Here is a 23184-nt window from a genome sequence, read left to right on the forward strand (position 1 = left end):
AGGCTGCATGAACCCTGGATTCCAGCGCTCCCAATTTATCACCACCCAGAACTACATAAACCCAGCCTGGTGATGCACTCTCATGAACCCAGCACTCAGGAGGTGGAGGCAGAAGAATCAGAAGTTGAGTAATCTCCAGCTATGTGAGTTTGAGACCAACCTGGGGACACATGAGACTTATCTCTGAGAGAGACAGAGACACACACACAGAGAGAGAGCGACCTGGAGCTGGAGGGAGAACTGGCTGTTACTGCTCCCAGTTATCAGTATTGCCTATAAAAATTGAAGAAATTCTTTGTCCTCAAAGAAGAAAGTGGCAATGGATGTGCAGAAATAACGTTATGCTATATCCTTAATGCTTTTTTTTCCTTAGTAAAGGTCTTTCCTGCTGTGAAAGCACTAAGCACACTGGAGCATTTGCCACTTTTGCAGAGGGCCTGGATTTGCTCCCAGAACTCACAGCTCCCAACCTCCTGCAACTCACGCTCCAAGGACTCTAACGCCCTTTTCTGACTGCCACAGGCACTGCACCTCTTTGGTGCACATACGTACATGTATGAGGCCAAAACACTCAAACCCATAAAATAAATCATAGAAAAAAAAATGCCAAACAAGAAGAAAAGTATGTTTGAGAGTTCACCTACATATGTGTCTGTTCTGGGCTTATATACATATTTGTCACATGTTTATTATACAAATGATCAAATTTTGACAAACGAAAATGTAGAAATATGAGGAGCACCCTCTCAATGCCACAGAGTTAAACTTCGTTTCAGTGGAGGTTTTCTTGGGTGTCATTGCTTTACACAAGCTTCCTCCGAATTCTCAAGCCATTTAGTTGAGATCTTGCCAGCATTATGCGTATCAAGTTCACAATTCAAGTTCATAAGACTTTGTTTTCTTTACAAACACAAAGTAAGATGCTAACAAAATTCAAGAAATTAGTGGAACTTATTGCCTTGTGTCTAGTGTTACACCAACGATCTAATGTCCACCTGTGATTTGAAGCATTAGATTCATTTCATAAAGGAGAAAGAAAAGAAGGCTAGAGGGCTGGACAGCTTGTCCCACCGCCCCAGAATAAATGGGGGAGAAAGCAGATATTTAACTTGATCGATTCCAACCATGATTGCAAGGGGTCAACAGTGCTCGTCTGCTACCCTGCCAGGTCAGAGGAGAGAACTGTCATATTTAAAGACTCTAATCCAGGAGCTGTTGCCCTCGGAGAGTGAGTAGGCATCCTTCCAGCCTGAGGGGACCCATCTGGAATTTATTAATGACAACCACCCACTAACACCTAGTACACAATCACCCCTACCAGGCTTGCTGCCATCAGAGCCGACCTCCCAGCTAGCATCCCTTCACTTTCTGCAGCCCCACTCACACTCCTCCTGCTTACCGCCCCCCTTCCGTGGGGCAAGCCCCAGGCAAGCCTCCACAACCTTTGCCAGCCCAGCTTCACTGTTCCACAATCTCCCAACCCATTGTAACCTCCTGGCTGTGATCCACACACTCGCAAGGACACTAAAAGTTCAAGCTATCTAACCTGGTTGGTTTGCATTTCTGGCAAATCTTTTATTCAACCCTAGTTTACTCCAAATCTTATTTCCCATAGAGGCTATCTCAAAAGAATGTTCCCTCCCAAGAACCCAGCCCAAAATTCCCCTCCTTCTCACCAGATGTCCCGGCCTCCTGCTCCTCAGAGAGATATCAGGGCGTCCTGGTCCGCACTGGCTGCTCTTCCACTTCTGACCCTTCCTCTCCGGAACTGAGAGCTCTCCCTTTGAGCTTCTCTTCCTACCACAAACCCTGCTCTCCCGTTTCTCCCCTCCCCCCATTACATCATCACCTTCCTCTCCCCACAGTGTCCTCAGTTTCCCTCAGGGGCTATAATAAAATATTTAAGAAAAAGCAACCTAGAGGAAGAAAATGGTTTGTTCCAGCTCATGTTATAGTCCTTTATGGAGGGAAGTCAGGACAAGACTCAAGCAGGAACATGAAGCAGAAAGCATAAAGGAAGGCTGCTGGCTCTCTTAGACTCACGCACAGCCACCATGTCGCACCGTGATGATAGTGAAATAAATCTCTGAAAATGTAAGCTGCTCCAGATAAATATTTTTACTTTATACGAGTTGCTATGGTCCTGGTATCTCTTCACAGCAATAGAAACCCTAACCAAGGCCAAACGTCCTTTGACTTTGTCAAAATCTTTTGTCAGAATTTCTGACGAATAAATTGCAAAATTCATACTATTAACCAGTGGTTCACAACCTTCCTAATGCTGCAATCCTTTAATACAATTCCTCATGTTGTAGTGACCCCAACCATAAAATTATTTTGTTGATAATTCATAACAGTAAATTTATACTCTTATGAATCATAATAAAAATAACTAATATGCAGGCTATAAATATATGTGATATATATAGATAGATATGATGTATATTCATATATATACATATATGATATATTTAGCAGGTTGAGAACCACTGCTAAAAGCAATACGTGTGATCTCCATTATGTATCCATAAGCACATGGTTAAATATATAAATGCAAGGCAATGTTATTTCTAGTCTTGGCCTTTTTGATTTGAAACTATTAAACATTCTCTTATTCTTCATTTCTTTTCTTTATGGCTATGTCCCACCTGCATCTCACCTAAGTGGGACCCACATCCGATTGCTCCCTCTACTGGCTATCCTCTACTGGTATCCCGAACCACAAGTGCCTTTTCTGGCCATGGATTAATCCCTTTGTACACTGTTAATAAAGAGCTGACTGGCCAATAGCTAGGCAGGAAGAGGTTAGGAGGGAGAGCTAAACCAAGAGAAAGCTAGGAGGAAGGAAAGCAGAGTCACCAGCCAGGCACAGAGGAAGCAGATGATGTCCATGCTGTGATGAAAAAACGTACTGCCTTGTGGTAAAGCATACAAAAGAGATATGGGTTAATTTAACTTGTATGAGCTGGTTAGTAGCAAGCATAAGCTATTGGGTTATCAGCTGAACATTTATAATTAATAGGAAGTCTCTATGTGGCTATTTCTGAGATGGCTGGTGGGACCAAAAAGTGGACCTACAAATGGCATCCACCATCTGGCCATGTATATTCACACAAGACCTGAGAAAAGTTAAGAAAAGGTTCCAAATGCAGAAAAACAGAGCCAGTCATGGCTTCCTAGTCTCACAGTCTCATGCCAGGCACAGAACAGAGACCCCTCTCCTGGCAGCTGCATGAGGAATGGAGCCAGCCACCAGCCATCATGTACTAGTGCCATGACCTAAGCTGTGTCGTGAAAGCGGCTGGCATAGCAGTTTAAGATATGTCTCATGTGATCAAAGAACACTGTGGATGTTCAATAAAGACAGATCCAGACAAAGGAAACCTCTAAACAGAGTGCACTGTGTCTAAAAATATGCATAGGCTTGAGAAGAAAATGAGAAAGGCTGTAGACAATCATAGAAAAATAGCTTAAAAGTAAGAAAGTACTTATAAAAAGGAATAAAGCAATATTAAAAAGTCATATAAAAACGGAAAATGCACAGGAAGTCTGGATCCTGTATGTTACTGTGTTGTCTTTGAATGTTTTGATTGCTGATGAACAAATGTTAGCTGCTAGAAGACATTGGATTATGAAGGCTGCTGGATTAAACCAACCTATACTTTTAAAATGTCTTGACTTCAAAATGGAAGTCAAAAGATGTGTTGCTTTGAGGAAAGCTTGTGCTTTTGTTTCCACAAGAAACAAAAGCTGTGGATTAGTTCAAGGTTAAAGATTTCATTGACGAAGACCCCCTGAAAATCCTGGCTACAGATATAAAGAAATAAACCTAGAAAAACTACAAGACATGTAATGTATATTGTACCTACTCAAACATAAGAGCAAAAAAAAATTACCTTTGGCTGATTGGTTGTTGTGTACAACACATAGTCTACACTTGTATTAATACAGATATATATTTTGTCCAAACTTTAAATTAAGCACTTCAATCCAAAGCCAGTATAAACCCATCCTCTATGTCATTTCAGTTTGAAAAACTGTTTTTTTGTTTTGTTTTGTTTTGTTTTGTTCCTTGGAAATTTTCACACTATCTGAATCTCTTATTTATTTTCGCGTCATGCCCTTTGGAAAAAAAGTCTTTCCTCTGGCATCAAATGGCAGGAAACAGCCAGACTTCCCTCTGAGCATATGGTCTAGACAGCATGGGTTACTCTACTAGTACAGCTATATCTGGTACCACCCAAGCCACCAACAGGTCATCTGCATGAACAACCCCTACTGATTAAAGTCTGACTCTTGTCACTATGATTAGGGGCTAATGCCCCCAGAGATATTCAAGAGAGACCCTGTGATCTCCCTGTGTTATCAGTCCACTAACTTCTGTTCACTTGAATGGGCTGTCGTCACAGTAAAGGACTTAGAAGATCTGCCAGTCCAGGAATGGTGGGGATTATATACATCCCCCCAAACCCAAGATGTTTGTTCTCTTTCAAAAATGGTGAATCTTTTCTCTAGGTTGGAGGCTAGTCTCATCTACACAGCCAGTCACAACTACACAGGAAAACCCCATTTCAAGAATAAAAAGAAAAGGTCTTTAATTTTTATTTTCCTTGACTTAGACTTGAAAAAAAAAAACAGCTTTTGTATCAAAGGCAGAGACAGCCAGGTGCCTAGGTTTCCTGTTCCCTAGAAAAGTACCTCTCACAGTTAAATTTCCACATGTTCTAGACTTTGGCTCATGTCTTTCTCTAAATTACCAGATGGCCACAGGCATGGGGTAGATTAGATGGCCCCAAAAATGTGGACAAAATGTAATAAATCCATTTCCCTTATACATTTCTCTTTTCCAATTTCATTTAAAGTAAAAAAAAAAAAAAAAAGATGTTGGTTATAGGCCTAAGGGCCTATATTACCAGTTCCCACACTGTACTGGAAACAAAGAATCAACATAAAATTCAAGGCTCTGAGACCCCCAATCTTGGGGCATAGACCTCCCTGTTTATTCTGGTGAAAGATACTCTAGGAATTTCTGGGACAATAGATAAAAGAAGATGTGTATTTTGTAAGAATGATGAAAAGTTCAAGCTACACATAAATAGAGAAGAATGTAGCATAATAGGCTTGTTTCCATTGAGCCTGGGTCTTACAGAATAGGCATCTTGCTCTGTTTGTGATGTATTGGGGACTGAACTCAAGCATTCTACCAGCTAAGCTACAGCTTCAATACTCTAGGAGTTTCATAATGATAGTTCTACTTATGTTACTGAAACTCGCCTGTATATCTCTGTAAGAAAGAACACCTTCAGCTGAGTTCCAAGACTCAAAAGTGAAGCTCACCTATATATCTCTGTAAGAAAGAACACCTTCAGTTGAGTTCCAAGACTCAAAAGGGACCTCAAAGCTCTTCTCGCAGCAAAACTCCCATGACCTATATCCTTGATGGAGAAACTTCTACAAACTGCTCCTTTTATTTATTAGTCACCTAGCCTAGTCAGCTCTCCAGGACTGTCTCTCTTAGGTCTATTAATCAATAGTGCTTTCCTTTTCAAAGTCCTCCTTCTACGTTGCTTCCTTTCCTTTCTCATTTTCTTTTTTGTGACTTGCAAGTTTATTCAAACATCTTCCAACAACTCCCATCAAATTATTTTTATTCTTCAGTTACCACATGGCCCTGAAAATCGCTAAGTGCTCCATGAGTATGTATTGAATGACTAACATGTGAACTTATGATCTGTGTTCATGACCTAGGAGCCGAATGCTATAACTTCAGAAGATCACTGTGCTTCTAGGTCCAAAGGACAGTGAACTGTTGCTGGGCTTGCCAAATTCTACAAAACCACAACAACATTCTTATGTGAGAAATATTTTCTATTCACACATACACAACAAAGTCAGTAGCTCATACAAAGTTATCTCTCTATCCCCATGACCATAGAGGAAAAGAGGGAGTGGTAACTAGAAAATTTTAAAAACACATAACTTCCCAATAGAAATGCACAAACTACTGCTCCACCAGAAAGCAACTGCAGTGTAACACTATTTTGGAGAGTAGTTTTAAAAGTTGATGCAGAACTTATGTTAGAGACATTGGCTGTGAAGTCTAACTTCACAAGTAGACTAGGAAGATACTAATAAAAAGGTTAATCTTCAAGAAACTTCTATCCAGTGATCCAAAGTACAGACTGCCTAGTCTCCAAATCAGACCCCCATGTGCTAAAAACCCCTTGTCTTCAGAAGTAGAGCAGTGGCTCAGAGGTTAAGGGCATTTGCTACTCTTCAAGACGATCAGAGTTGGCTCCCAGCACCCCAGTCAGGTGGTTCACACCACCTATTATTCCAGCTACAAGAAAGTCAACACCCTCTTCTTATCTCTGAGGGTTCTTGAAGGCAATACACATAGACACAAAAATTAAAAATAAACTAATACATGTCTCTGTTACTAAACAAAATCTGAAAGACTGTGAAGTTCTAAGCAAATAATGGAAATAAATTTCCTAAGAGCCTTCTAGTCATATACACAGTGATGTGCGATTACCCTCTGTATGCTGTGAATGTTTTATTACCACTGGTTAATAAAGAACCTGATTTGGGTCTATTGCAGTGCAGAATAGAGCAAGGTTGGAATTCCAAGCAGAGATAGAGGAGAAAAGAAGGCAGAGTCAGAGAGACACCATGTAGGCCCCACCGGAACAGATACCAATGCTGGACAGAACTTTACTGGTAGGCCACAACTGCATGGCAATATACAATAAAAACAGATTCAGATGAAAAAGACCTCTAAATGGGTCACAGTGTTGGATACATGTAGGTAGGCTTGGGAGAGAGAAGAAAAAGTGTATAGTCAGTTACCACATAAAAGAATATAGATAGTCATAGATTAAATGAGAAAAGATAATGAAATAAATATTAAACTTGTAGAAAAAGCAATAAAGTATGAAAAGTAAGCTACATAAAGATGGAATACAAACAGAGTCTGGATTATGATAGTATCATGTTTTCTTTTCATTTTCTGACTATGAATGAGCTAAATCCAGAGAGACATTTCATTGTAGTGGCTGTCAAGCTAAACCAAGATATGTACTTTAAAGGTATCTTGACTTCAAAATTTGGGTCTAAGGATATGTTGTTTTGGAAAAGAGGTTCTGCTTTTATTTCCAAAGAGGATGAGAACCTGTGGATTCCCTCCAGCTTAATATGGTTTGATGAACCAAGACCCACTGAATGGTCACCATGAACTCCAAAATTACATTGGACAAAAAACAGCAGGAAGCAGTTTAGAGAGAACTATGCCCAAATTCCCTAAATGATTGTTTATAAATTTTTGTTTACATTTAAGGGGATATATGCTATAGAGATGAATACTTTGCATTGGTATGGAGCTTGGTTTATTAATACAAATTTAAGGTCAATTTTGTTATATGTATATTTCTGTTCTTGATTAAGGTGCTGTGTTTGTGCAGCTCATTTAAAAATGTAATGTATAATTAAGAAATACAGGTTGATAGATAGTTATCTTAATAGTCAGACTTGTAGTTATGTTAGTTAGGCTTTCTAGATGTACAGAGATATATTTCAGATGCATAGTTATTCTTCAACCCTTTCAAAGACTAACAGAATATGGCATTTAAAATGGTTAAGAACTTAGGACTTTTCATGACAACGAGACTCATCTGCTCCTGGCAGCACCAATCTACTTGAAGAGGATGATGGGCATCAAAGAGGTTCCTTACGGAGATTGTTAGCCATTTGGGTAAGAAACTGCTTTTTCCTGGACTGCTTGATGGTATGCTGTATGAACTGTACATGCAGGACCCACAGAAAAATGACTGATAAAGTTGCCTAAAGAAATTGAGATAGTTTTTCAGGGTTCCTACTTCATGAAAGAGTCTGCCAGACATTTTGCAGGATACAGAAGAAAGTGACTGACAAACTGCCAATATAGGCAGAGCTATCTTTGAAATTCCCTGCTATACTATGGGCCTCTAGGCTTAAGACAGATACCCCAACAGTACAGAAGAACTTTGAGTGACTGTCCAGGCATCGCGATATCTCTATCAATTTTAGAGTTTTGGAAGTTGCTTATAATGCACTTCCTGTTTACTTAGGTAATATTATATCCTTCTGAAGTCTTTGATGGAGTTGAAGAAAGGTAGTTATAATTATAGATAAATGATATATTGAACATTAGACTCATGGAGATAAGATAGATGATAGAGTATTTTCTTTAATTTGTCAAATGTAAATGGACTAAATATTGCAAGTATAATTCTTGATTGATACCTGTTTTGTTATATGTAATTTTAAAACCTCCCTTTTTATTTAAACAGAAAAGGAGAGGTTATATGGAAATCCCTTCTGTATGCTGTGAATGTTTTACTACAATTTGTTAATAAAGAAGCTGCTTTGGGCTATTGTGGTGCAAAATAGAACAAGGTAGGAATCCAAGCAGAGATACAGGAGAAAAGAAGGCAGAGTCAGAGAGACACCATGTAGCCCCCACAGGAGACAGACACCAATGCCGGAAGGAACCTTACCAGTAGGGCACAACCACATGATGATACACAGATTAATAGAAATGGGTGAATTTAAGATATAAGAGCTAGCTAGAAATACACTTAAGCTTTTGTGCTGTAATTGATAGTTTCTGTGTGATTAATTCGGTCCTGGGCGGCTGGAGAAAGAACAAGCAGTCTCCACCGCCAACACAGCATGAGAGGTTCTCGCGGTGCCTCTTCACGGCAGTGGGAGTGTATACAAGTCAGGTATCCACAAGCTACATCTGAGTCGCGGTTTCACAGCACCCAGAGAACAACCAAATAAAGCACTGCAGGCAAAGCTCATCTGCAGCAGCCACATTGCCCTCTGGAAATACAAACACAAGCCACATGACCTATCTGCAATGGCTTCAGGGCCTTCATGTTGAGATTGCCCAGGTCTACCTGCCCAGGTGCTGTTCACACACAGTATTTCCCTCACCCTCCTTTCTCCCACATCAGTGTCTTTGCTACAGTTTGCATCTGAACAGCCTCCGACAAGGTCTTACTTTGAATGTCTGTTCCTCGGTTGATGGCACAATCTGCGGAGCTTCAGGTAGTGAAAGCCTATAGTATTTCACTAGAGGGGAGTCTTTAAGGGTTACAGCCCAGCCCTTGGTCCCCAACCCTCCTCTGCTTCATAGTATGAGGGGCCTGTGCCATACTCCTCCCACTGCCATGAACCTCACTACACCTTCCCTGGCAGGACAGACTGAAACCATCTCAATTTGTGACTCCCAATAAATCCTGCTCCCCACAAGCTGCTTCTGTCAGGAATTTCAGTCATCCAAATGTCAGAGCAGTTACTATAGCTGCCACATCTTCCCTTCCATAGATAGGGACACTTTCCCATTCATACGTAAGAGGAGTTACTATAGCTGTCATGCCTTCCCTTCCATAGATCAGGGATGCTTTTCCATCAATACGACAGCAATTACTATAGCTGCCACGCCTTCCCTTCCATAGATAGGGATGCTTTCCGTCTTCACTGACTGCTTCTGTACACTACCCTGAACAGATCTGTCTTGGAGATGGCTTCCTTCAGGTTTCCTCCCACCCAGCCAGGACTGACCTATCTTGGATTTGGTCTCAGCACAGTATAAGCTGCTCCTGTAGCATTTAACACACTCAACACAACTCTGATTTCATGTCAGCTTCTACTGTTGCTTTCCCCAATGAAAGTATAACTATAAATGGCCTAAGCCACAGAGTGAGTTTCAGTCATGGCCGCTGTCTAAGCTGAAAGGAATAATGAGTTTTACAGACAGGAAATGCAAGCACAGGCAAGTTTCAGAGTGGAGAGAGGAAGCTACACAGCAGGTTTCTGACTCTAAAAGTGATGCTTTGGCTCTTGCTCTGAGAGAAGACAGGGAAACAATCATCCTATTATCGTCCTCAGTAAGTCACAGCCGCCACCGTGCCCAAGCTTTAAGCAGTCAAGTTCGGGCAAGTCCGGCCACCCAAGTTTCTGACTCCTCTGTTCACAGTCAAGCTAGCACCAAGAATATTGATTTGAGGGTGCACAGTTTACTTTGCGGAGATGAGTTTGTATTCACTGGAGTCTGCACACACTGTGTGTTGCTGCAGTCTAACTTTGAGGTGACCCCTGCAATTATTTTGTGGTCTAACCATTTTTTTGGCTGAGATTGATTTTGAGATAATGGTGTTACTAACAATAGATGACAGTCTGTTTGATTTTTAGCAACCCGTCGAAAATAGCCTTCTTAAAGTCATATGCTATCAGGGAGGGAGGGGGTATCACAACCATATGACCTTTGAGTCAGTGCACTACATGTGGGCAAAAGCTTGGATTACACTGCAAGGCCCTGTCCCAAAGGGGATGCACAGAGATTAAAATAGAACGGGTAGTCTGTATCAAAAGAACAGAAAAAACATCTTCCAATCTACTTTGAAATTTGTGTTTATGTTTACAAACATTAGAAAATGTATATTTCTAACATGCATGTAAGAATCATATGTCATACATATACATGTGCATATGCATGTACATACTTATGTATGTGTAAACTACTCCAAATTTACACTATCATACCTAAAAATCATGATAGACATATGTAAATATGAAACAGGTTCTCATTGGATATCCCAAACTGGTTTTGAACCCATCACCCTCCTGTCTCAGCTACAGAATGTATCACCATGCCCAAATATGTTTTTAATGTGACTCTAAAATTCTGCTCATGCATCTTTAGGTGGCTTATTTCTCTATAGAGTCTAGGCGGCATTGCAGGGAGGCCAGGTGGTCAACAAGCATTAAACAGAGCTTACAAACAGCACTCTAGAGCACTGAGAAGGTGCGGGAATGAGGGTCAAACTTTGTTCCTTCAAACAGCTAGAGGAGACACAAAGCCCTCCGTAGAATAAAATGAGGCCACTTTCAGTAAAATCTGAACACAAAAGAAACATGGCTTTAGGAAACTCATGCACATAAAAGAAATCTGTTTTTTTTTTTCAGGCTTGTGTCATGGCAAGGTTTTCTAGTATTTTTCTTTCATAAAACGAAGAAATTAAAAAAATACAAACTAGTTTTGAATTAACTGGTTTTTTTTTTTTTTTAAATTCAGATGAGCCGAGCTTAGTGGCCCACACCTGTGGACCAAGCCCTTGAGAGGACTGGAAAGTTAAGCCTATTCTTTGACTACACAGTTAACTGCAGGCTAGTCTGTGCTATGTGAGAACCCATCTAAAAGATAAGGTAAGACAATAAGTAAAATATAAATTAAGATAAGAAAGTAAATAAAATCTACACCTGACATGTGGTCTTTCTAAAGTTGCATTCTCATGCATGCTAACTTAGGAATCCTCTTCTAAGCTGCACTCAGCTGCTTCCAGAATTATTTGTGGGTAGTTTCCATGAGGGTACAAAAATAAGGGTGGTTTAAAAAAAGGAGAAATGGAAAACAATAATTCAATTGTCCAACTGAGAGCTATTAAGGAGCAAAATATGCTTCCTCCACAGAGTTCAGAAGAAAATGTTATTTGTATAAACAATCTGGACTTTTGGGAATGTCCCACTTTCAAGACTTCCTGATTTACCAACCACACTTAAGTGGACTGTAACGATGGTTGGTAAACCTGACAGACTTTCTTTTGAGTCAGCAAGCAAGTAGGGAACCTTTTTCCTTGAATTTGATAAAGTATCAGAGGTCTCTTTGTAGAAAACTTCTGGTTGGTAATGGCATTTTTTTGTTTATGACAATTTAAAAAGAGAATCCCAAATTACCAGTTCACAGGTAGATGCCTAAAGGTCAAAAAAGGCCAAGCAGTCGCATGGCTACCAACGGTTCCTACTTGCTGAACCTGGATATCACCTAACAATCTTATGGGCCACTGTGTGTGGAGTATGTAACCAAATTCTGATGAAAATTGTTGCATAAATGCTTTCAATAATTTAATCACTAGTTTATTTCGAAGAAAAAGTGGGTTCTAAATTAAAATTAACTAGTGATCTCTTTAGCAGAAGTGATTCTGGATTTATAACAAATGAGTTGGGTTTATTCTTATTCTTTGTGCCTGTGTGTACAGCAAATGCTCACACACTGTGTACACATGTATGTGGAAGCAGGAGGTGAATGTTAGGCATGCTCCTCCGACACTCACACTCTATAGGTCTCTCAGTTGACCCGAGGGCTTGTGATACGGTGAGTCTCCCCAGCCAGGTTCCTCTGGGGACCCTCTGCACCTTTAGAGGCTGGAAGCTTAAGCCTGTCACCATGCACACCCGGTATTTTTGTGAGTTTTGGATATTGGAACTCTGGTCTTTCTGTTTTGTAGCATGCATTTTAACTGCTGGGCGAACTCCGCAGGACACAGCTTCCCATCTCTAAGTGTTTCTAACTTATACAAGGATTCCCCCATAATATAGAGCAAACTGCTGGTCAAACCTTCCTCCTATTATTAGCCCAAGGAAACGGAAGCTTTTCCACCTGCCTCGCCGAGGCCATGTGTTCAGTGACACCCTCAGACAGGTCTCCAGTGATCCCTCGGGCTCCAAAAAGTGTGTGTCATTACTTCATTGCTGTGCACACAGGCCCTCAGCCCCAAAGAGATAATCAAAGGACACATATTTACACTTGGACAAAGTGATGTTGACTCAAGCGTGCCCACTAAGCCGGGTGTGGTGGCACACACTTATAATCCCAACACTTAGGAGGTGAAGGCAGGCAGATCCGGACTGAAGATCATTCTTAGGCACATAGCAAGTTCACGGGCTAGAATGGACTATAGGAGACCCTGTCTCGAACAAAAGCAGGGCCACCGAAATGACTCAGGAGGTAAGTAGGAAGTAGGAGACAGTAACAACCCTCATTACTATGTGCACACATTTGCTTCCAAAACAGAGTTAAACACTGGGACAGGAACATACTAGTCAGATCAGAAATAGCTAGACGGTCATAACAACACACACTCTACCCTGAACCACCCAATGGGGTGGCTCCTTTCTCCACTAGAGGGTTTGGCACGGTCACCTCAGTTGGCAGGTAACTATGTCTTACCTATCTATCTCTATGACAAGAATGTTCTGTTTAGGTGTGTCTAAATGAAGGAAGTCTTCACCTGAAATATTTACTAGCAAACTGACTCTCCTTCTGGGTAAACATTTTAATCTCTTGAATACAAATCTTCTATATTCCCAGACTTTCTCAAGAGTCTCCCGAGAGTCTCCTAACAGCATTGCATCCCTACCTAAGCTGTTTCTGCACACTGCATAATCTCCCTAACAGCACTGCATCCCTACCTAAGCTGTTTCTGCACACTGCATATTCTCCCTAGCAGCACTGCATCCCTCCTAAGCTGTTTCTGCACAAAAGTATATTCTACCTAGCAGCACTGCATCCCTACCTAAGCTGCTTCTGCACACTGCACATGCACAGCCAGATGACTTCCAGGACTGCTCAGAACAAAGAAACTTGGCCTTGGACTAAAGCCTAACACTGTACTGGCACCAGGTTGGATTGATTAAATGTATCTGAATTTCTTTAAAAGTCTAGTCTTGGGCTTAGGGTTTATTTCAAGGGCTGGGAAGATGGCTCTGTGGGTAGAACACTTGCCACTCAAGAGTGAAGACCTGAGTTTAAAGAAGCAGAGCCCACTGAAAAAGCTCATCTTGTCAATGCACACATGGTCCCGGAACTGCGGTCAGATGAGAAGCAGAGACTGGGAGGCTCCTTGGAAGCTGCCTGCAATCGTCAGCCATGAACAATGACGGATAACCCTCTCAAACACGCTGGAGGCTGGGACCAACACTGAGCTTATCTTCTGACCTCCATATATACAGGATGGTCTGAATGCGTGCATGCACACACACACACGCACACGCACACACACACTCATACCCCTACACTAAAATATGCAAACACATACATCTGTCATATGCTCTAATATATTAAAATTTATTTCAAATTATAGGCATTAAATAGAAGAACAAATCAAAGTAACTTGCATTTTCCACCTTTGGTATAAATGGACTAAATTCTAGAGTAATATATGAAGATGCACAGTCTTCATTACCCTACACTCTTAAGAGCTTAGCTAACCTTGTAAGATCCTGTCTTACAGGTAGGCTCACAGTAGCATCTTTGACTTTTCAAATATCTAAACTGAATGACTGTAAACAGTTTTTGATAGAATAAGATTGTTTGCCATATGCAAATCCTTTTGTTCCCACTAGTCTTAAAGGCGTGCATAAAACTCCTGTTGGAACCTGGACAATCCCAGCAATGTGGGCACCAGGGATACCAGTGCAATACTATGCTTTTGTATTGGAAAATATTACTGCATAGTACTAGATCATAGCAAAATAACTGTGCATTTTGTTCTAATTTATCTTATAAATATATCACTTAAGAGAAAGGCTGACACATTCTACCACTATCATTTATTTCTACCTTCCAGATTCCTAACTCGGTCTTCTTAGTTCAGAACTCCTAAGTGGTATGCAGAGCAAGCAACTCGAGCCCAGCTGGACGGGAATTTGGCTAAACTCAGCAAGCTACTTCCACTCATCCAGTGCTAAAAGCAGCAGGCAGGCCAGTGTGTGCAAGCAAAAGCCCACAGCTCATCTATCCTTGAAGCAGAGAAGCCATGGCTCCTAGCAGTGCTGGCCTGGAAAGGGGTGTGCAGAATAGAATTCTCTATTTGGGACGTAAGCACACAAGTGCCCCCCCCCCCCAAGAATTCTCTACGGGATCCTGGATGATTAATTTGTTTTGTTTCAAACAAAGTATCACTGGCAAAATAGCATCAAAAACAAACAAATAAAAAAGGTCAAAAAGGTGTGAGTGTAGGTAGGAAAGAAGAGCTGAAGAGGGGGAAAGATTTATGGACACTGGCCTCCTCCCTGAACAGTCTCCCCAGAACAGCCTTCACAAATTAAGTAGCTAAGCTGCCATGGTAAAACCACAATCTTTTCCTAACTCAAGGTCTGTAGCTCTCTCCTCCACCACCAGCACATGAGAATCACGCCCCTCGCCTATCATCGTGTGTCCTGTGCTCACCACCATCTTTACACACCCAAAGCCTGCCCCTGACTTCACACCTCACTCTGAGCTCAAACTCCTTACTTCAGAGAGATCCTTTCTGGTGTTGTTCTTAAATCATTGGGCTGTACAGTCAGGTCGGGTAAAGCTCAAGGCTATTTTGGCTGAGGCTGTCTTGGCCATTTATCAATGTGGGGACTAATCCTCCCTCCCTCCCTCCCTCCCTCCCTCCCTCCCTCCTCTCTCTCTCTCTCTCTCTCTCTCTCTCTCTCTCTCTCTCTCTCTCTCTCTCTCTCTCTCTCTCTCTCTCTCTCTCTCTCTGCTTTTTGGTTTTGCTTTGTTTCGTTACTTTATTTTGAGACAGGGTCTCACTATGACAGTCTCCGACTGTCCTGGAACTCACTACGTAGACAAGACTGACCTCAAGCTCAGATTCATCAGCCTCTGCCTTCCTGTCAAGTGCTGGAATCAAAGGCATGCACCACACACAAAGCTCTGTGTCTGTTTTATTCCTCTTTCCTTGAACGGGGGAAATAAAGCAGAACCTCAAACTGGGCTTCTACAGGTAGGTTTAGGACATGACGTGCTGCACCTTTCCCGGAAGAACTGTGTAAGGGCATCCTGCTGTCCACACCAGCAGCCTCACACTTCAGTTCCCTGTGTAACAGCAAAAATAAAAAGGTGCTGTTCCCCGAGTGGCGGCAGTGGGCAACAGGCATGAGACCATGGCAGGCCATGAGGGGCAGCAGTGAGTCCCAGGCTGGGAGCCTAGGCAGGGTGAGAGACCGAGACGGATAGGCACGCCATACAGAGTGAGGTTGGATAGTTATGGAAGGGAAGGGGAGTGGGAGGCAGAAGGGGGATGGGGGGCAGTGAGAGGAGAGGAGCCATGGGCAGCAGCTACCTCTTTGGGAGAGAGAAGGAAAAGGAAAGGCTCAGGCTGCAAGTAGGAAGGAAGATCTGCCTGCCTCTGTGGTGGTGGACAGGGAGGGAATGGGCGGGACTTGTCTCTTAAAGGGACAGGACAGACTATTACACCCTGTCCATGCAAACAGACTGGGATAACCTCACAATTCTCATGTGAGGAGAGATCAGTCAGAGTCTTCTAGTACCCACAGAATTTATTTTGAAGTCCTTATACTGCATTTGGAGGCTAAATTACAAGATATAAACATTGGATGATTAACAAAAATGAGTTTACTATATTTTTACATAAGTGGTTATAAAAAAAATTCTGCATAAAAGAAAACATTTTGCTTAAGACTGGGACTATAGTCCAGTGGTAGAATACTTGCCTAGTATAGGGGAATCCCTGGGTTCCATCTCCAGCAGCACAAACATACAAAGATGAATAAAGTAGCTAGCACATGGCCCTTAAATCTCTTGTGATGGCTGTTCTTGGTTGTCAACTTGACTGTATCTGGAATGACTACAGTCCAGAAATGGAGGGGACACTTGTAATCCAGATCTTGAGTCTGGAAGACACAGACTTTTGATCCAGACCTTGAGGCAAAATTACACATGCCTTTACACATGTGTGGGAAGACACACTTTTAATCTGGGCCACAGCTTCTGCTGAAAGCCTGTATAAGGACATGGAAGAAGGAAGGTTTTGTTTGTTCTCCACTTGCCTGCCCTCAACCTTGTAGGCACATTCATTCCTTCACTGGCATTGGTACCTACTTCTTCGGGATTCCAGCATATACAGAAGATGGGCTGAGACACCGGCCTCATGGACTGAGTAACTACTAGATTCTTGAACGTTCCATTCACAGCTAGCCATTGTTGGATTAGATGGACTGTAGCCTCTAAGTCATTCCAATCAATTCCCTTAGAGTTATGTATAGTATTATGATATGTGTGTGTGTGTGTTTGTGTGTATAAACACAAAACTATAGATATGTATATTTATGTGTGTGTATATATATAGTATTGTGTTTATATATAGTTCTGTGACTCTAGAGAACCCTGACTATTATATCTCTTGATGTAAAATTAGCAAGCAACACTTACCCCTTAATTACCCATCACCTCATCTCTAATCTACTCTCTCTTCCCACAAAGCCCTTAAGCATTAGAATGCAGTTAAGCATTGGCAGCTTACAGTAAGCCTCACCTACTGGTCAATAATGCACAGCTGTCAAATCTAATCTACAAGCAAGCAGAACATAACAATGCTCCTTTAATTAAGCTGGAAAGAGTCAAACAGATGAGAGATCAAGTTCCCCACAAGCCTGGGAGATTACCTACGGCCTGCTTGGAAGGCAGCAGAACATCATGGCTAAAACCCCTGCTCTGCAACTCCCACATTCTTCAAGTGTGACTTCAAGAGAAACTTTACATCAAAAGCTCATTGGAAAGTTAGAGACGCTACAGATAGCTGTTGCCTGCATTCTTAGCAGTCGTAGGTGAGAGATCAATCTGGAACAACCTGGATGTGCTCCAGACACTGCTTTATGATTTCCATAAATTCATGTGTATGAACCTGATGGAATAAAGTCACCAAAACTATTAAAAATGATGACTTATAAAAACACAGAAATATTTGCATAATCCCCTGCAAAGAGAATACCAATTATATGCTTCATTTTATTAGAAACACACAGAAAAAAATGAAAGCTTCTTAAGTCATATCTCCAAAAGACTGACTCCAGAGGTAAGCCCACATCAAATGCTCAGACTTACAGAAAAGGGCCTGACTTTAACCTACACAGAGTTTTACTGTATAACTAAGTAAAAAATACCACGATTTTTTGAGTATTGTTTTTCTAAATAATGATGCTGATGTCTTACTATCTTAGCAATATAATTTAGGTTTTATCTGGCTGTGTTGGGAGCCATATATGTTTACAACACAAATGTCAAGAAGTGACAAGCAAGCAGGGTCTCCAGTGTCCAACACTGGGACAAGCAACATGGCACTACAGTTGCAGGTAACAGTGGCAGCTGAGCAGCCATGATCGTCCCCATTCCTCTCAAGGATGACAGAGGAAGGGAACATGTCTGAGGCTCACATAGCAAGCAGGGCTCTTCCCACCTCCTTCAGACTCCCCAGTAGGCACAAGTGAGACATTTTGCAACCCACAAATCCAGAATCCAGCCATATTTACACTCCAGTCTCAGAGAAGCTCACACCCCTACGCATATATCTCACTAATTAAACAGCAGCTTGCCTCGCATGCACTGAAGCCCTGGGATTCATCCCAGGAACCTACAAACTAGGCACAGCCATTCGCTTGGACTATTCAAGGGGTATAAACTGCAGGAAGACTGGAAATTTAAGTCACCTTGGCTGCTTAGTAGTTGAGAGAAATCTGGGATACATGAGACCTGGTCTCAAAAATTTCCCACAAATGAAAAATACTTCCGGCCTGAAACTTGTTGAATGGTAATCTGTTAGAACATTAGTTCAACCCATCATGACTAAAGGTGGATTGTTTCCTTTTGAAACAAATCCTAGTGTTAGGAAAGAGTTAACTATTAACTAGAGAAAAAAGAGTATCTCTTAAATCCTCTACTAGATAGACTGAGTACACGCCCAGTCTGTATTTGAAGGCAGACAAAGACAGTTATCTGTATTTTTCCAAAAAGCTGATCTAAGTTGGAATGGGTTAAGTAATTTCCCAATGAAGAAAATCAGTCAACTTAGGAACAATTTGTAATATTTTTTTACAGAAACCCAAAATCATATCTTCAGTTTTATTAAAACCAGAGGCTATTGTAGGTGTTTGTTATTTAGATATGTGTGATACCTGTGTGATTCCAATGAGATCACTACCTGTGGTCAAACTCGTGGGCTACAGTACTCACCAATACTGATTTCGTCATCCGTTTCCGCATCTCCGATACATTCAAACTGGAAGTCTTGCAGAGACTGGGAGAACTTCTGGACAGCCATGGATAGATCTGCAGTGAAGAGAACTACCATGAGGAAAAGTACCACAGGAAATCCAGGGAAAGACAGTTTTAAAATAAGAGTTTGGCAAATTGAAGCAAAATTTGATAATGACATGCTTTAAAGTCTGGAACTGCCCTGCTTACAGAGTCTTTGACCCATCAAGGAAAGAGTGGGGCCAGTAAATGATCTGGAAGCCTGGATCAAGGGATGGCCTTTTATGTGAAAACAGAAGGAACGTGGGGGTGGGGAGAGGCTGAATGATGGTTAGGAAGAGCTCCCTGCACACTCTGAGAAAGGTAGGATGGTGCTTTGCCCCATGGAGTACTGGCTTAGATGCAGAAGAGAAAATATGACCCAAGAGGCTATTCACAAAAAGACCAAGTAAATGCACTCCCATCCAGACTTCGATCCAAACAAGGATCAGAGTCTAACGTCAGAAAAGAAATTCTTTATTTCTGGGGTGAAAAATAAAGCACCATCTACACCCTGTCTCTACAAAAGATGCAAATTTTTGGGAAGCAGCAACCTTGGACGCAGCCGAAGAGAATGGTTTCTAGTTCTGAGCCTGGGTGCTGGATTGAAAGTCAAGCTCCTCAACTTGCTTGCAAACGTAGCCTTGCGCCACTTGCTAAACTCCTGTGTCTTGGATTCCTGCTATTATACACAAAAACAGAATGACAATGACGCATTTTCAGAATTAAATGAATTAATATCTGCAAAGGATTTATAATGGCAGTGGCAGGTCCTTAAACTCCACTCAAATGTGTCAAATGAAATTAAAAACAATAAACTTCACAGTACATCAGCCACGCTGACCTTTTACTTCCAACTTTCCACAGATGTTTACAGTAAGAAAATGTATAGTATTTTTCTCAGATTAGATGACTTGTGTGTTCCATTTAATTGTATTCTTGCATGATTTAAAAACCAATGTTAAACAGCTTATTTGACCCAATCTCTGGGACTAAGATGGTTCCCTCATCAAACTTATACTGGAGTCCTCCAGCTCTGTTTTCTTCCTTGCTGGGTCTCTATAGCTGGCTCTTGGCAAGGATTCTGTTAAGAGACTAAAAATTCCCAACCTCAGCACCCAGTCAGCTTCTTCAGAACACCCCCACCCCCACTGATCTTTAGTGTATAGTACCTTGCCTGTCCTCTGCATAAATCCCCATAGTGTGTACATGATTTCTCATCACGTTTTTTGCCCAACAGAAAGAGAGAATATGAACCATGTCATGCAGAGGATCTAGCCCAGACACAGGGGTCTAAAGGCAACCAGAGAACCCATTTTAGCTGGATCCAAAGTAGTTACACTTAGAGGCATGAGGGCAGAGGCTACATTCATTTGCAGTGAGTGATGTCATTGACAGTCAACATGCTTGGGTGCCATGCACACTGCTTCCCTCTCTGCCTACCTGAGAGTTAAGTGTGGACTATCTTCCCATTCGCATGTGACTTTGAAGACATGACATTAGGCTTTCGTCGACAATAATAACCGTACCACCCATGAAGAGATAACGCTAATGACACACTGAGACCTCATTTCATAAGAGGAGTACAAAACGTCAAGTAAATGTTAATTATAGCTTCTCTTTCACAACACAGACTTAGAGGGAGAGGTCTACCTGTATTTTAGAAGCATCATTGGATTTACTATAACGTTGTTAACTGTACAGGTAAGATGTTTGCATGGGAGCCCACATAATCTGTCATCCACTGTCAGAAACCATGCTTCTCAAATGTGTTTCTCTAGGATTATATGCAAACAGAACTCCCAGGGGCCATCTTTCCAGATCTGTATCACTGGATTTACTATGACTTTGTTAACTGCAGAGGTAAGATATTTCTATGGGAGCACATATAATTTGTCAGTCCACTGTTAGAAACCATGATTCCTAAATATAGCTTCCCCAGCATTAGGTGCGGACAGAACGCCAAGGGACCGTCTTCCCAAATTTCATTCCACCGTGAGGAGAGCAGACAGTATGTAGGAATGCAAACACAGGGACAGAAACAAAGAAAGGCCTGGTGGCACAACCCTGTCATGCTAATCACTTGGTAGGTGGAGGCAGGAAGATCAGGGGTTCGAGATCAGCCTCAGCTATGTAGCAAGTTTCAGACCAGTCTGGGACACATTAGATTCTGTCTCAAAAACAAACAAGAGAAGTCACAACAGGGCAGATGTACTGATGCTTCTGTACCAAGAGCACAGTCTGATAAAGGTAGGAAGGATATACTTAACTGCATCAGAGTTGATGAATAAATTCTCTAAAACAGTTAATGCTATGGGCTATACAGAACAGATGCAGCAGCCGGTACCTTCCAAAGCACTCACTCCAAATCAGCCATGAGAGCTAGGCAGCAGTGTTTCCATCTCACACATGAAAAGCCTGAGTTACAGAAAGGGTGTGCATGGACCACCAAGGTGGCTCAGTGGGTAAAGAAGCCCACACATAGGAGAAGAGAGCCAAACTCTGAACGCTGCCCTTTGATGTCCACACATGTGCTGTGGTGTGCATGCACCTCATCTTCAATTAATAAATGAGTAAATAAATCATGAAAGGAAAGGAGAGGAGAGGGGACGGGGGGGGAGGGAAGGAGCGGGATAGGAGGAGGGAGAGAGAACGAGGTGAGGAGAGGTGTGGCGCGGAGAGGAGAGGAGAAGGGAGGGGAGGGGGGGGGAGGGGAGGGGAGGGGAGGGGAGGGGAGGGGAGGGGGGAAAGAAAGGAAAGGAAAGGAAAGGAAAGGAAAGGAAAGGAAAGGAAAGGAAAGGAAAGGAAAGGAAAGGAAAGGAAAGGAAAGGAAAGGGAGGATGAGGCTGTTCCCCGAGGTCACACGGGCTAAAATCAGTGCTTGACCAGAACTGCAAAGCAGGGAAGCCAGCCAGAATTCCTAGCACCTGTCACACTGCAGTTTCTGAACAGAGTTGGCCGTTCAGAAGGTACCGTCCATCCTGCTCAAGGAGAACTCCACAGGTGTCAGTAAGAACAGGAACTCGAGAAACATAGCCAGATACCAGCGAGACTAATAAATTTCTGTGTCCAAAAACTTTTAAAGGATAGCTTCTATGGACAAACCTAATCATGCCTATCAAAATCCACTGGCAGCAGAAATATTTCACCATCTTAAATAAACCATTTTCTGTCTTGTAGTTCTGTTATCTCATCTACTTAGAATATATACTTAGGGGCTGGAGAGACAACTCAACAGTTAAGAACACTGCTCTTACAGAGGACCCCAGTTCAATTCCCAACACCCATGTGGCAGCTCACAAATGTCTGTAATTCTAGTTACAGGGGACCTGACACTTTCACACAGATATACAAGAAGACAAAACACTAATGCACATAAAGTAAAAATAAATATATTTTTTAAAAAAACATAGACTTAGTTCATACTCTAGAGTCAGATGATCTCTCCTCTGAGATGCCTCCATGTCTTCCAAAAGCTCACCCTCTCTCTTCCAGCTCAACACTTCCATCCTTCCTTCCCTGACTTATACATATGGCTCTTGTAATGCTTTCTTTATTTTACGTTTATCTTAGGTATATCTATACCTAACTCATCCAGCACACTTTAAACACTATAATAAAGTTAAGAAATCCCATCACCCATGGGTCTACCAGCACCTGTTACAGTATCTTGTAAGGGCTTACTTGTTGGAAGCAGAAATTGATGGGAGTTGGGTAAAGAGCTAGAACTCTCAGAGATCTATGTCCTTCTCTCCTTCTATGTTCTTGCAAGCTCCCTCTTTATACTGTTGTGCACTGAACGAGAAATGCCACCTGCCAGGGCTCCTACATTAGAACCTGCCCCCATTGGTGGTACTATTCATGGAGATTGTGGAAGTTTACAAGTTTATGTAGTGGGGCCTTGTTGGAGGAAGTATGTCATTGGGGGTGGGCTCTGAGGGATAGAGCTCTTTGGGGATACATATATATTTGCTCCTGTTTCTTTTCTTTCTTTTTTTTTTTTACCTTAGTCCATTTGTGATAACACACACACACATGGGGAAAGATGGAAGGGAAGAAAGAGAGAGAAACAGAGGGGAGAGGGAGGGCGAGAGGAGAAAAAAGAGAGCAAATCCAGTATAAAGAATCCACTGTAGATAAATTGCTGAAATGCTCATGGTAGTGGAACAGGAGCCTTAATTTAACATACATCACCCTGCACAGTACCAGACAGGCCATATCACACCCCGCACATTTAGAACAGGCCACGCCAGGTGCCCAGCAAGCAAGTCTCAGTTTTT

The 23184-nt window shown here is 41.9% G+C and overlaps 1 protein-coding gene across 1 annotated transcript in view; it reads right to left on the bottom strand.

Moving 5' to 3' along the window:
* Arhgap42 (Rho GTPase activating protein 42) overlaps positions 1-23184 on the bottom strand; it is a 215109-nt gene that overhangs the window by 141830 nt on the left and 50095 nt on the right. Inside the window, 1 exon segment of the mRNA XM_038321482.1 lies at positions 18845-18940. Coding sequence (XP_038177410.1) covers positions 18845-18940 — 96 coding nt within the window.

Source organism: Arvicola amphibius, chromosome 3 (assembly GCF_903992535.2).
Source record: "Arvicola amphibius chromosome 3, mArvAmp1.2, whole genome shotgun sequence".
In the NCBI taxonomy this organism is placed as follows: domain Eukaryota; kingdom Metazoa; phylum Chordata; class Mammalia; order Rodentia; family Cricetidae; genus Arvicola; species Arvicola amphibius.